This window comes from Condylostylus longicornis, unplaced genomic scaffold (assembly GCF_029603195.1).
Source record: "Condylostylus longicornis isolate FDR11 unplaced genomic scaffold, ASM2960319v2 ptg000039l, whole genome shotgun sequence".
Taxonomy (NCBI): Eukaryota; Metazoa; Arthropoda; class Insecta; order Diptera; family Dolichopodidae; genus Condylostylus; species Condylostylus longicornis.
In genome coordinates this window covers 841,290-856,762 of record NW_026578008.1, presented here as the reverse complement: position 1 = coordinate 856,762, position 15,473 = coordinate 841,290, and the positions used below count along the sequence as shown (strand labels likewise).

General features: G+C 24.5%; 2 protein-coding genes across 2 annotated transcripts; one reads left to right on the top strand and one right to left on the bottom strand.

Moving 5' to 3' along the window:
• Positions 1–455: 455 nt before the first annotated feature.
• LOC129609426 (DNA topoisomerase 2) lies at positions 456–7,904 on the bottom strand. The gene is made up of 7 exons (XM_055521331.1): positions 7,751–7,904; positions 6,056–6,898; positions 4,271–5,969; positions 2,693–4,215; positions 2,294–2,419; positions 1,952–2,212; positions 456–1,841 (listed from the first exon to the last, which is right to left on the bottom strand). Exons 2-7 carry the CDS (start codon positions 6,887–6,889, stop codon positions 1,791–1,793), a joined length of 4,494 nt encoding a protein of 1,497 aa, XP_055377306.1. The 5' UTR covers positions 6,890–6,898; positions 7,751–7,904; the 3' UTR covers positions 456–1,790.
• Positions 7,905–9,156: 1,252 nt separating this feature from the next.
• Positions 9,157–10,705, top strand: LOC129609474 (histone acetyltransferase KAT6B). Its single transcript, XM_055521391.1, has 4 exons — positions 9,157–9,441; positions 9,505–9,742; positions 9,806–9,915; positions 9,979–10,705. Exons 1-4 carry the CDS (start codon positions 9,349–9,351, stop codon positions 10,627–10,629), a joined length of 1,092 nt encoding a protein of 363 aa, XP_055377366.1. The 5' UTR covers positions 9,157–9,348; the 3' UTR covers positions 10,630–10,705.
• The last annotated feature ends 4,768 nt before the right edge of the window (positions 10,706–15,473 follow it).

The window sequence follows — 15,473 nt, the reverse complement described above, 5'->3', positions numbered from 1 at the left end:
ATATAGATTATGATTGATCATTATGATGAATATTAGTAATTTTATAGGAACTAAAAAAGTTTTTAATCTATCCAACATCATTACAATTTTAATTTATAGCCATGATAAGGCACCTACATAATATGGATATTAAAAATGTAGTTTTCAGTCTATTATCAAAAGTTTATTTATATAAATGGTAAACTAGTAGATCTTAATTTAAAATTTTTAAATTTCATTAAAAATTTTTAGCATGAATTATTTTTAACTTGGTCCATCCTATCTTAATAGTTTTCTTTTATTAGAATAGAAAAAAGTAAAATAAAATCAAAAATATTTTGTGATATTTAATTTTTTTCTTTTATTGCTAATGCTGATGCGTACTACAAAAAAAATGTTCTTATTTTCTAATTTTTAAAATGAATAGTAAGATTTCAATTTTTTTCTTTGAAATATTTAAAACTTGTTACTATATTTATGCATTTGAAAATGTATATTTTTAAATTTTTAAATTATTTACAACATTAATTTTTTCTCTTCTTTTTTTTTAATTTATTTGATACGGATGTACAAAAAAATAGTACTTACAAAGGTACTTTTATTTTCTTTTTTAAATTTGTTAAATATATATTTTTAATTTTTATTGAATACATTGAGTAAACTTTATTTGTTACTTTCATTATTTATTTATATAGATTTTATTCATGTTTCTTTGAAAAAAAAAAATTGTAAACAAAAAAAAAACAGATCCTTTAATTATTCCTTACCTTAAATTTACACAGGAGAGTTTCTAAATAATTTAAAAAAAAATTAAAAGTAAAAAAATATAAAATTGAAAGGAAAACACTAAAAAAGGATATCTCACATAAATACTAAACAATTGTGTTACGAAAACAGAAATATTATAAAAGTTTTATATATAATTTAAAAATGTAATTTAAAATTAGTCATTTTTAATATAAAAAATTTTTGTATGTATGAATAAAATTAAAACAAAAATAAACATACATACATTATTCAATAATCATGAATTTATCTCAATTTTTGTTGATTTTCTTTCTGTTAATAGTAAACTAAATATTACTGAAATACTGAAATAAAAATTACAATTTGCATAATATAAGATTAATTAAATTCAATAGTTTTCAATTTAAAAAATAAAAAAAAAGCAAAAAAGAAAAGAAAAATATGCATTTTAATCGGAAACCTATTAATGAGTGGGAATCGGTAAATATTTTATATACAGTTGTTTCTTATGCTATTTTATTTTGATTAATTTTTTTGTTTCTTGGTTTTGTTTTTTTGAAAATATCAAATTATTTATTTAAAATGCATACTATTTTTTTGTTTTTGAATAATTTCTAAAAATATTATCATTTTTTTTCAAATAATTAGTTTTACTATAAAGTATTTTTAAAATTATATTATTTAATTTAGTACTTATAATCAAATTACTGTTTTATAAAAAACATGATTTTGTCATTACCGTTTTTTCTTTAATTTTTTTTTTAGAAAACAGTAATCAATTAGCTATTACCTATTTTCTAAGAACTTAAACTATTTCGATTAAATTTTAAGACATTCTAAGTATAAATGATTATTTTTTTTTTTCTTTTCAAACAATTAATAAATAAGAATTGAAATGAAGAACAAGGTATGAATTACAAATAATAATTTTTTTTTTTGTTAAAATTTGATTGTTTGATAAGATTTTTTGCAAATAAATTTTTATTATGATGAAATTTTCATTTCAGCTAGTTTTTATGAAAATATTTAATTAAATCAGCTACTATGGTATATTTGTAGAGATTTTAATCAAAATCGGATTCATCGTCAGAGTCTACTATTCTCTTCTTTTTTGACTAAAAGAGAAAGAAACAATAGTTAAAAAATAAAATTCTATATTATATACTTATAAATATATGAATAAATATGAAATAAAATATAAATTTTAATAAATTTCTAAATTTACCATTATAACTGCATTATCACTATCACTTCCAGAATAATTCTTCTTTTTTCTTTTTACTTCACGTTTTGGTGGAGGAGACCCATCAGAAGAGTCATCAAGTTCAATTGTTTGATTATTGTCTAAATCACTTTCATGATCACTTATTTTGCCCATGTTCATGCCTTTTTCTTTCACTGCATCATTATCAAACATTTCAATTTCACCGTCTTCACTGCTTTGCCCATCTTCATCTTCTCCTAATAATTTCTTATAATCAACTTTCTAATAAAAAAAAAAAAACATAAGATAAAAAAAATATATAAATTTTTTAATTGACTTTAACTGAAAGGTGTGTGTAAATACCTTTGCAGCAGCCCGACGCGTTGAGACATCACGTTTAGCTGTATTTTCATTTGTAGTCAATCTATCAAAACCATCACTTCCTAAATCATCATCCATATCACTTTCGTCGCTACCCCACTGCTTTTTCTAAAGTAAACAAATAAGTAAATACAAAATATTACTTTAAGTAACAACAAGTTTATCCAAATACTTATAAATTACATTAGAAAATCTATTAAACACAAATATGTATGTATTTTAGTTGGTAATGAAAACATCATTCCGTTACACTCGCAATTTAAGTTATACCTCGACATTTCTTCGTATTTACGATTATGATTGAAGTTAAATCCGACTTTTAAAGCCGATTCCGTTGTGTCAATTAAATTTATGATAAATATATATAAAAACGAATCTTACCTTCTTAAAAGCTAGTTTAGTTTGTTTCATTCCATCAGATTTGGGTTTTGGACCTCTCTTCTTTGGAGAAGTGTCCTTAATTGTGTCTTTTTCTTTTTTAACTCTTGGGGCGCCTGTTCCTTTTGGAAGACGCTTTTTCTTAACAATACCTGCAGCTTCAGCCGCTGTTTCTCCGGCACCAGGTTTTGAGGCGCCTTCAACTAATGCATCGAATTCATCAATTTCTTCAGAAGGTTCTTCCTTTCCAACACCACTAGCAGAAATACCTTTTTCTTTTTTAATTTTGGGGTCTTTAGATCTATAACGTTTAGCAGCTTCTACTTGAGCTTCAACTTTCTTTAAAATTTCAGAAGTAACTTTGAAATCAATTTTCATACCATTTTTCGAAGGATATATATCTTCAGTAGCGCTTTTGATATTTCTCTTTCCCATCTGTTTCATTTTCATAGTCATATTCTTAGAAATTTTAGCATTAATTCCAAGCTCTTCAAGACGTTCTTTTTCTTCAACTTCATTTAATTTTTTTTCAAATGCGTCTAAATCATCAAGCCAAAGAATTTCGGCGGTTTTTCCTTGCAATGTTTTAAGTTCTACAAGCTTCTGATCACGTTGTTTGAGTAATTCATTTTTTCGCTCTTCCGTTAGCATCCACATAGACATTCCAAGTAAATAATCGAATTTCTTAACGTCTGTCAGTTTTTGAAATGCTTTTTCTGGATCGACTGGTTTTTTATCCTTTTTAGTTGTTGTCGCTTCCTCTTCTTCTTCTTCTTCTGGTTCTTCATCTTCGTCCACTTTCAAACGACGCTGCCATTCCTTTACTGGATCAGGTCTATAACCTCTTTTTATCAACTCATCAATCATATCTTTTCGTTTTTTATTTTCAACAACCAAAGTTTTAGAGCATTTTTCTAAAATAAATCGTGCTTGATCAGTTAAACGATCCGCCTGAGCTTGCAATTGACCTTCTAGATAATCCTTCCGCTTTCTATAATACTCCAAACGCAAAGGATAAAATTCTTTTAAAATATCATTAGCACTGTCGAAGCGGCGTAAACAATTGGCATGATCAAATGCATGCATTTGTCCTGTTTGTATAGAACTGCTTAATTTGAATGTTCTATGGAAACCTCCATCTTCTCTTTCCAAGCGATCCATTTCCCCAGCTGCCATTGTCACAACAAAACGAACAGTGGTATCAGTGTGATGCTCCTTATAATCCGAAATAATGGGTTTAATTTTATCTGAACCATGTAATAACGGTTCAAGAACATTTTCTTTATAAACTTGTGTCCAAGTTCCAATGGGTAATTCAGTAATTTCAATTTTATTATCACTTAATATTGATACGTTTCCCACACTCATGTAGCGACTCTCAGCAATTAGCTCAATCGTCCCTTTGAAATTTTTATACCAAGGATGAATAGCTTTAGGTTCTTCTCCAGATAACATTAAGCGAATATTGGAGACCAAATCTCTAGGATTATAATTTGGAATTTTGGTTGACCAACCAGTGCCAATACCTATCAAAATTAAATTTTAATTCATTGAACTTTGGAAAAATATATTTATAATTACCATCTGCACCATTGACGAGAACTAATGGTATAATTGGCATATACCATGTAGGCTCTATTTTTTGATTATCATCTACTTCATAATTTAAAAGTGGATCATCTTGTGGATGAAAAATTAATCTTGTCAGTGGTGACATCAATGTAAATATGTAACGCGGGCTAGCTGAGTCTTTTCCTCCAGTTAATCGAGTACCAAATTGACCTCTCGGTTCAAGCAAATTAAGATTGTTTGAACCAATGAAATTTTGTGCCAAATTAACAATCGTTGAACACAGTGATTGTTCACCATGATGATAAGCTGACATTTCCGCAACAGATCCAGCCAATTGAGCAACTTTTACCTCACGTTTATCATTACGTTTCAAAACAGTGAAAATGACTTTACGTTGCCCGGGTTTAAAACCATCCACTAATGAAGGTATAGATCTTACATTATCTGCATTTGAAAACAATATCAATTCCAAATTAACAAAATCGGCATAACTAATTTCTTTAGTTCCTTTTGTGTACAAATATCTTTCCGGCAAACCTAAAAGTTTTCGTCGTTTGCATTCATCCATATGTTTAGTTAACCATTCTTTACGTTGATCGACAAACTTCTTTGAAAATGCCATTAAAATACTATCGTCATCTGTTTGACCGTCATGTTTAAATAAAATTCTGTGTTTTTCCATATTTTGGAAATATTCTTTTGCCTCTTTAGATGTTGAAGTACCCAAACCTTTGTAGTACTTTATATTGTATGTATTATGGTTGGGCGTATCGTTTTTCCATTCCTCAAATTCAGGCAAAGAATAAAAACTAAATTCTTCATTTCTCTTTGTAGCCTTTACAAGTGGTGTAATAAATTCTTCCAAAAATGGTAATCGCAATAATTCTGGCCAATTTGTGTGAATGAAATTGATTAGTAAACCCTTAATATGAGACCCATCCTGATCTTGATCAGTCATTATCATTATTTTTCCATAACGTAAAGTTTTTAAATCTTCCATAGTTAAATACTTTTTTTTATATTGCAATCCAACAATTTTAATTAAATTGTTAATTTCAGCATTTTCCAATATTTGCTTATGTGTTGCCTCTCTCACATTTAGCAATTTACCTCTCAACGGAAATACACCATAATGATCTCTTCCAACAACACCTAAACCAGAAACTGCTAAACTTTTTGCTGAATCTCCCTCAGTTAAAATTAGGGTACATAAAAGTGAATTTTTAGATCCTGCATCATTAGCATCTTCAAGTTTTGGAATGCCTTTGATTTTAGTATTTTTTTTGCCACTTGTTTTAGCTAAGTTCTCTTGAGCCTTAAATTTAGCCCAAGATAGTACAGATTCCACTATACCAGATTTCACGACACCATTTATGAATTTTTCGGATAGCGTACATTTAGAACCAAAACTTTTAGCTTGCAAAGTCATATTCTCTTTTGTTTGAGAATCAAATGTTGGATTAACGATCAAACAATTGACAAATACCCAAAGATGATTTCTTACTTGAAAAGGTTTAATATTAATTCCTCCTTTGTTTTTCTTTTTTAATACTTCTATTAGCTGTTTCACAATTGAATCAACCACAGAATCAACATGACGACCGCCTTTAGTAGTGGCAATAGAGTTTACGAATGATACTTGCTGAAAGCCACGGTCTGATGGTGCAACCGCTACTTCCCAACGCTCATTGACATTTTCATATATTACCTTAAGAAAAAAAGTTTTACAGTTCGTTTACGAAAGTGTAGGCAAAACATCTTTAAAATATTTATTTAATTTATCTGTTTAAGTACCTTTATTGGGGATCCAGTTTCATCATTAGAATCTTTAAGATAAAGATCAATATAATCTTTAAAATTTTTTACTGGTAATTTTTCGCCATTCAGAAAAACTGCAACTCCGCGTGTTGACGCAGCTATATCGTATGCTCGTCGACTCATTAGAGCTACAATATCCTCATCTAAACGATCCATTTTAAATTTTGCTAAATCAGGAGAAAAAATTATTTTTGTATAATCATTGCCAAAAAAATCTTTAATTTTAGGCTCAGATGTTTTGGTCATATTTGATCCCCATATTTGTTTAAAACTTCTCTTATATTCAGACGAAGCCGTTTCAACGGTAAATGAAGAACTGAAAATATTGCATAATTTTGCACCGTAACCATTTCGCCCACCAGTTACTTTTTCTTCTTCATCGTTGTAATTGGACGAAGTTAAAAGATGACCGAAAATCATTGTTGGAACGTACATTTTTTCTTCTTTATGCATTACTACTGGAATACCAGCACCATTATTCCATATAGAGATCACATTTTTCTCTGCATCAATATCAATCTTTATCATTGACATTTTTTTGTCTCTTTGCTTGTTGTCAGCGGCATTCACTAAGATTTCATCATATATTTTATACAACCCTGGGACAAAATTTATTTCTTTCTGAATCATTTTCTTTGCCTCATTGTCATATACCCACATTAATTCCTTAGTATGTTCCACGGTACCAATATATGTATCAGGCCGTAATAGAACATGCTCTAATTGCGTTTTCTTTTGATATATTTTTTCAATTCCAACTTTCTGTTTTGATTTACCAGCGGCATTTGATGCAGCTGTTCCATTTTCCATTATGATAATCTAAAAATAATTAGAGAAATTAACGAAGTTTTATTAATTATTCAGGAAGGTAGATAACGAGGCATAGAAAAAATAATATTTAACAAATTGTTTTTCTGGAAAACAATTAGAAAATAATGTAATGTTAGAATAATTAAAATATTATGTAGATTACTATAATTAATGTCAACTTGATATACATTCATATATATAAAATTCAAGGTATCAAATTTTGTAAGCAAATACAACAGTCTTTTATAAACTCAACCATAAGCCATTAGCATATTTTTATCTGTTGATATCTTGCCTCTAAAATCATGTAAACACTCTTGCTAACTTTGAATTTCAACTGATACCAAAGAAAAGCGACATAGCAACAAAGCAACATTTAGCGGCCTTTTTCGCAATGGAAATTGAAATTGTGCAAATTGAGCATTTCTCTAAACTGAATGAACTGTACGTACACATATATTTATTGTACCTCTCTGTTGTTTATATTTTTAAGATAAAAATATATATTATGCATTAAAATAAAGGTTAGGTTAACAATGTTAACTAGTTAATTTAAATATTTCTGTTAAAATATTACATCGCCATCTTAAGAACTTGTTAATGGGTTACTGTATGTAATTAACTTAAACACAAGAGTTAAGCCCTAAATGCAAATTTTTCAAGGGAAGATATTTTATCAAAGTTTTATACTTTTACAATTCTATAACTATTTCAATAGCATATCAACTTTATAAAAGGTCTACATTACAAGTCACTTTATTAATTTAAATACAATGCCAAGCCAGCCACTTTTATGTACATACATATAATTTTCTAGTAACTAAATTATACAAATTAAACACTTTGTTCATCGTTTATTACCTTTTTAGTCCCGAATTTATTTCTAAATTACTTATCAATTGGTAAACTTTGATTTTTTTCTATATTTTGAAAACTTCTATAAAAATTCAATTAATTTTCAATATTTTCACGACGTCGGAGAAAAAAAGCCGCCATAAAACAAAAGATTCTTTATAACGAGTGTTGCCGTTTCGTATTCAAAAAAATACTTTACTCATAGAATTACATTAAAATAATAGCGTTCTGTTTTTTGTAATAGAAAAAAAATCTGGATGTATTCAATCTATATAATATGTATTGTAAGATGGTAGATACATATTGTAATAGCATATTAATATGTCAAAAATTTAATGTGTTTTTAAAATTTTCCAAATGAATGATTAACTTAATTTTACATTAATTTGATTTCGCAATCACCCACAAACGATTGTGTGTAATATAATTTATGCAATGGTTAATATACCATCTTTTATTTATCATAAATACTATTTTTATTTTTAGCAAAAAGTTGAATTGAAATTTTAATTTGCGAACTTGTAAAAATTGAAATAATATTACTTAAAATTGACATGAGCTTAACATTATTAATTTGTCATTTTCAAACTTTTAATCCGTGTATATGCAGTCGATTTTCAAATCAAGCTAATAATTTTATATGAGGTCGAAATCCGCTTCAAGTTGCATATAAACGCAGTACATATATGTATTGTAAAAAATATTTTTTCTATTTATTTAAGTAATACATTTTGGGCTTGTTCCATTTTTATGTATTTTTAGAGACTATTGACTCTGTAAAACTATAAAATTTTTAAATTAAGTCATAATTACTGCTTATGAATATCGTTAAAAATTGGTGTTATTGTTGCTGAAAGGAATAATTGGTAATAATGTTGAATGAATACAATTAGGTACCATTTACATTTAGGAGACGTAATCTAAATTATTGTTTGTTTACGCGACAAAATCTAAGATTTAACCCGAGTCTGATAAAAGTTGTATAAACGTACAATGACTTATGAGAAAATCATCACTTTACTCATAAAATTCTGCATTTTATTGTTTTTAAGTATCCGTTTTAGGTTTTTAGAAAAACATAATTTAAGTACAGGGAAAGTTGACACGATTCTGAAATATATTGAACTCGTCTTTTATATAAAACAATATTCTTTAAAAAAAATTGTTTATATTTTTAAGATATTTCCAAAATTAATCTTTATATTTTTTACATTTTAAATTTTTATATACTTTTTTATGGTTATTTTTCTGGTAATTTTTCCAAGAAATTTTTCTTGGATAATTTTGAGATGTCAAAATTTTTTTGCGCGGAGGTTTTATTGTGTGGAAACGGTAGAAATATTTAAAAACTCTACCTGATGATGGTGTGACTGTTTTTTAACTGTCATTTTCTAAGCATTGAATCAATTTTTTTGTGGAGCCGTTAACTTAACAATTTTATTGTAATAATATTTTTTCAAACTGAGATAGGAAAATTATAGTGACATATGTGCATCTTTTTTCTAGTTTAAAAATTGCTAATTGAAGTTTATTAATTAGTTGCATGTAAGTTTTCTATATTGATTGATGTAAGTTAATTGAGGGAATTTCAAAAATACTCAAATATGAAACGTTTGGGAAGACCACCAAAAAGTTTGGCTAAAGTAAAACCGCAGCCAATTGAAACTGTTAGTTCACGTGTTGGTGGACGCGAAAGAGTGAGAATGCTTATTTAATTTTTAAAATACTTCCAAATTAAAATATTCATGTTTTTATTGCAGAAAGCAAAAAAAGTATTCGATCCTTCTGAGAATAACACTCCTAAAAAACGCATTAAGGCATCTAAATCAACAGAAAGGGGCCGGAATGAGTATTTGGAAACAAAATTTAAATCTAGAACTGAAAGCAAGAGTATTTCCCCAAAATCAAAGTACAATGGAGATGAATATTGCTCAATTTGCAATAAAGAGGAGAAAAAGCTAAAACTATTGGCTAACTGTAATGATTGTAACTTAAAAGGTACATGAGGATTTAAAGAATTCTGTTAATTTTTTTTAAATTAAAATAATATTTTATACCTAGCCCACATCGATTGTTTAAAAACAAAGTTTGAAGATAAGAAACTTTTGCACGTTAAATGGCGTTGTGACAATTGTAAAACGTGTGCTATATGCTATGAAACAGAAGAGATTGTTAGCTTTTTATATTCCAAGAAATTTTTTTAAATTAACATGTTTTTTTTTTACAACTTTTAGGGATCATTAATTACTTGCTCGGTCTGCATTAATAGCTACCATATTACTTGCCATATTCCAAAAGTCAATGTTAAAACAGTAAATCATGAAGACTGGCGTTGCACAAAATGTCCTGCCCCATCAGTATCTAAACAAACAACCAATCCGACTGTACAAACTAAGCCACAAATTCTAAAACCTCAAACAACTACTGCAAAATGTAATTCTACGCCTTCATTGTCTTCGGAAAATAGTTCTTCATCATTTTCTTCAGTTACAGCCCAACAATCTGTTTCAAAAAAAGACACAAATATTGTTAAAAGTGCCATTTCGGATACAGTTAAAACAACTGTTAAAGAAGAAAGTTCTGAAGGATCGGGTACAGAGACTAAACAAAATTTTGATAAAAACTTTCAAAAATTTGATTTAAAAGAAATTCCAGATATTTCTTCATGGTCTTGCGAAAAATTATCTGAATTTATGAAAAAAATATTCCCATACGGAGCTAAACTGTTGCGAGAACAAGATATAGACGGTCAATCATTATTATTAATGACACGAAAGGATGTTTTGAGTTTGAATTTAAAACTGGGTCCTGCATTACGATTATATAATTTTATAGTTAGTTTGCAAACCAGAAAAAATGATAGTTATGCAACATGGATTTATTAAAGATAATTTTTGATTTTTGAAGTATTTAATTATACAATTTAAGCATTATTAAGGGAAATAGATTTTTTGAACTTTAGCTTTTGTTGTTTATGTTTTAATTTAAAAAATTTCGATTCATAACTGAATTTTGCGTGTTCCTGATAAAAGCATGAATCCAAAAATATTCTTTTGATTTGAAGATTAGTTGGATTATCTGATCAAATATTGTGAAAACCTTTAAACTATTTATAAAGTTTCAAGTTCCATTTTATATAATCGAAAGTTTTCTTCAATGTTACACTACATACACGTTTCAAATTGTAAAGAAAAAATTTTTCATTCCTCACCTAGTTAATTAAAATTTGAGATACAGAAGTACGGGGACCTACACATAGTTTTATGCTAGTTAATGTTATTGCATAGTAATGCAGAAATTATAAAATATTTTATTCAAGTATACTTCTTATAAAAAATCTTTACATTTAAACTAAAACCTAAATTTTTTTGAAAAAGAGATCTCAGTTTAATTGACATACTCTAGCTAATTAATATAATAAATTAACGTTTAAACAATACTTACATTAAAAATCTTCCACTTTGAAACTATTTTATTAAATATTATAACACTACAAATATAATCAAAATTATATTTTGAATACTATTGTAGTGTTATATGAAACGATTGTGCTTATTACTTTCAAAGCTGCTTATTACTTGTTTTTATTGTCTGTTAGGCATTTAAAAAATTTTAAATTTACAATAAGGGAATAAAAGCCGTTTGCGTTATATAAAAGACACAAAATAATAATAATGAAAACAAAAGTACAATTAGAGTTCATTTATTTAAATTCGGATATCGGAAAAGGTCAATCAGAATCTTAGATTAGTTTTGAAATCAGTTTCTTCATATACATGTTATAGCGAAAACTGTACTATATTTGTGTTCACAAACAAATGTGTTTGTTTGTGTTCACAAACAAAACTAATCTAGTTTGTTAATAAACATCGGTAATTTTTGCAAGTATAGAAAAGTTAGTATTAAAAATGTTTTATAAACGAAATACTGCAAAAACATAATGTGATGATTATGCAACATAGTTTTAATAGTTTTTAGCTATTCTATAAAATCGAAACAGTTCATATTATTTACGTTACTCATATCAATTTCGCTATATTGTTTTCACTAAATACGATATATTGCTTTTATGAAACGCTTTACATTTTTGCAGTATGTATTGTGTTTCGCAGTTATTGTTTTGTAGTTATGCGTTTATGAAAACTTCTATTATAATATTAATTCAGAATTTACATAGTATTTCAAATGGATTGAGAAAAAAAAATTTGTGTAGAGAAGCATTTTTTTTTTATTTTAATTTTTTAATTTATTTTATTTTTTTTTTTTTGCTTTTCTTTTTTATTTTTTGTTTATTTTTTTTATATATTTTTATATTTTTTTTTTCAATTTATTAATATTTTTTTTTTGTTTTTTTTTTTTTTTTGGGGGGGGAAATACAATTTCACTTAATGATAATTTGAAAATAATTAAATATTTTAATTTTTAATCTTTAAATTGCTTTTAAAAATTACGAAAAGAAAAAAATTATTTTTTTTTTTTAAATTTTCCTAAATAACATTTATGTATGTATGTATATGTACAAAAATAGATTCTTTTTTTTATTCTGGATAAGTTTACAAAGTTTTAAAATTTCAGTTTTTTTTTTTTTTTTTCAAATTTCAGGGTTTTTTGAATTTAATTTTTTCCTTATAATACCTACAAGATGAACAAAATTTTATTTTAAAGAGTTTGATAATCATTTTATGTCTGATTAAAAGTAATAAGATTTAAAATTATTTTCTGATTGTCAATATTTTTGTTCAATGTAATTTTTTATGTCTGAAAAATAATAATGAAAAGAAATATTAGATATAAAAAATATTTTATAAATATTAAATTATAATATTGTTGAAAAGTTCATTTTATTTCATGCATGCATGATTATTAAATAATTACTTGTTGAATATTTTTATTAGTGTTTTTACAGAAGAATTCATACATTCATAAATTCATAAATTTTAAAACTATATTTATTAAGTATGTATGTAAACCACAACGGGTCTAAGTAGTCTAGATGTACCCTTCGGGGGGCCGCCTAGTAAAAGTAATTTTATAAAACATATAAAGAAATGTATGAATATTAATCCCTTACAAATTTAAGGAACAGCTTTCAAGAAATTAGGTAGGAAATCTAATTTTAAAATGTATTGGTTTTTTTTTTTTTTTAATAAATAAATTTTATAAAATTTGTAAGCATAATAAATTGGTCTCTTAGAATTTTTGATATGTTATCGAGGAAAATATTATTATTTTATATACTTATACGGTTTATAGTATATTGCAATTGGTAGAAATGAAATATATTAATTTTTAAAAAATGAAAAATTAAGAAATTAACAAAAATATTTAATTTAATCGTACTAATCTTGATATATTATTCTGATTAATTAATTTTGTACAACTTGTAAAGTAAATAGGTGACCATTTTTTTTGTTTTTGTTTCCCATAACCATTTTATAATAAAAATGGTTGTTTTTAATAATAATAATTATTTTCAATATAGTTACCCCTTTTCTCTAGTATTTCTTTATAAATAAAATTATTACAATTTAAATAATAAAATTACATAAGAAAATTAAAGTTTTTTTTTAAACAAATTACACCCAAAAATATAAAAAAAAAAAGATTTAATTTTTTTTTTGGTAATCGTAATTCTTAAAAACGTGAGATGATAAGAATATTAATTTTATTATTAAATTATAAAAATAAATTATCATTTTTTTTTCTTTTGTAAAACTAAGAAAATTAATAAATATTACATTTTCAATATATACAAATTAAATTTTTCTTTATTTGTAATTTAAATTTAACAATTTTTACAATTCTTGTACGTATTTTTTTTTTTTTAATTCAAACAAGTTTTATATATTTTATAAATATTGAAAAATCCAAAATATATATCAATAATTATAGTATTGGACGCATCATTTCTGATTCAGTATAGAATTTCAAAATTTTAAAATTGATTTAAATTTGAAAAATTACAAAATTTGTTGATAATATCCAATCAACTAAATAAGTGATGGACCTAAGAGTATATGGCTGAAATTATTACGAATGAATTTTTTTTTTTTTTTATAAATAAGTATTTATAATACATAATACTTCTAATTATTTTGAAAATTTCTGATATTAATAATTGTACGCACATAAAATTTATATAACATTTTTTATTTTAACATAATAGTAATGATTTTTTTATTCATATTTTGGTTATGAATTTAAATTGGACCAAAATTAGAAATAAAAGCTATTGATTAAAATCATTTCTAATTAACTATTGTAATAAAATCCTATTGTATAATTAAATTTATAGAAGTTTATATAGATTTAAAAAGAAATTTAAATTTGTACGTACAAATAATTTAATTGAAATTAGAATAATAAATTAGACTGCCGCTTAATGAAATAGAAATTGCCGCCAGTTTCAATTGGTGAAGAATAAAACAATTAAAAATTAAAAAAAACTCCATTTGAATATAATGATACTTTTGAAAGGGTTTAATTAATTTAATTTAATTGTTTTAGTAGTTTTTTTTTTTTTTTATCTAATAACATTTTAATTATGTAATTGCATTTTTTTTTTTTTCAAATTTTATATTATATATTATATTTTATTATTTTTTTTTTTAATTTTTATTAATTTTTTTGTACTTTTAAAACACATATACAGACAATAATTCTAATTAATTATTAAAGAAGATTAACTAATTGTTTTCTTTTATATAATTTTTAAATATTAAAGAGTTAAAATCATAATGTAGTAAGGAAGTTTTTGATATTTAGTTTTTTTAATATTTGAACTTTTTGTAATTTTATTGTAAAATTCAATTTATAATTTTGATTTTAAGAACTATACATATATTAATTTACTAATGCATGTAAATTTTTTATAATGAAACAAAATTATTAAATTTTAAATAAGGATAAGGTCATGTTATGAATTTTTAATTGTGATATCATAAAAATCTAACATGGTAATCCCATATTACATTGGTAATTATACATTAAAAAAAAATAGATAAATCATTAGTAATTTTTATAATAAAATTTGTTTTTATTAATCTTCAAAATTCTAAAATATTTTTGGCTACAATAATTTGGGTATTGTGTTTTAGGAAATTTAATAATATTGTAGTATAATAAATGATAAAATTTATGAAATTACTATATTATTAATTTAAATTATTAATAATATATAAATAATACAACAGATTTTAAAGAAACAATTTTAAATTGTTTAAGGTATTCAAAATTATATATGTAAAAAAAAAAAACCAAAATAGTTAATCTAAATCAATAATTTACAATTGAATAGAAAAATAAAAATTTAAAATTAAAATAAATTAAGATTTAATTTAACGTTTATGTTTACTTTGTTGTAAGATTAATATAAACGCTAAATTTACAATTTTTTTTAATTTTTTTTTGAATATAATTATATTTCTAAAATCTATAATATAATTTGAAGAAAATTATTTCCTTAAAGAATAGAAGTCTAATACACTCATTTAATATTATTAATATTCAAATTATATTAATTTTTTTTTTGTTTGTGTTAATTATAAAAATAAAAGTTTAATTGTAATTCTGATTTATATAATATATATATATATATATATATATATATATATATATATATTTTTTTTTTAATTACTAAATTTTTATAATACAAGCATATTTTATTTTAATCTTTAATATTTTTAAATATAATGTAGGAGACTAAAATTATTAATAGTATAAATAAAGT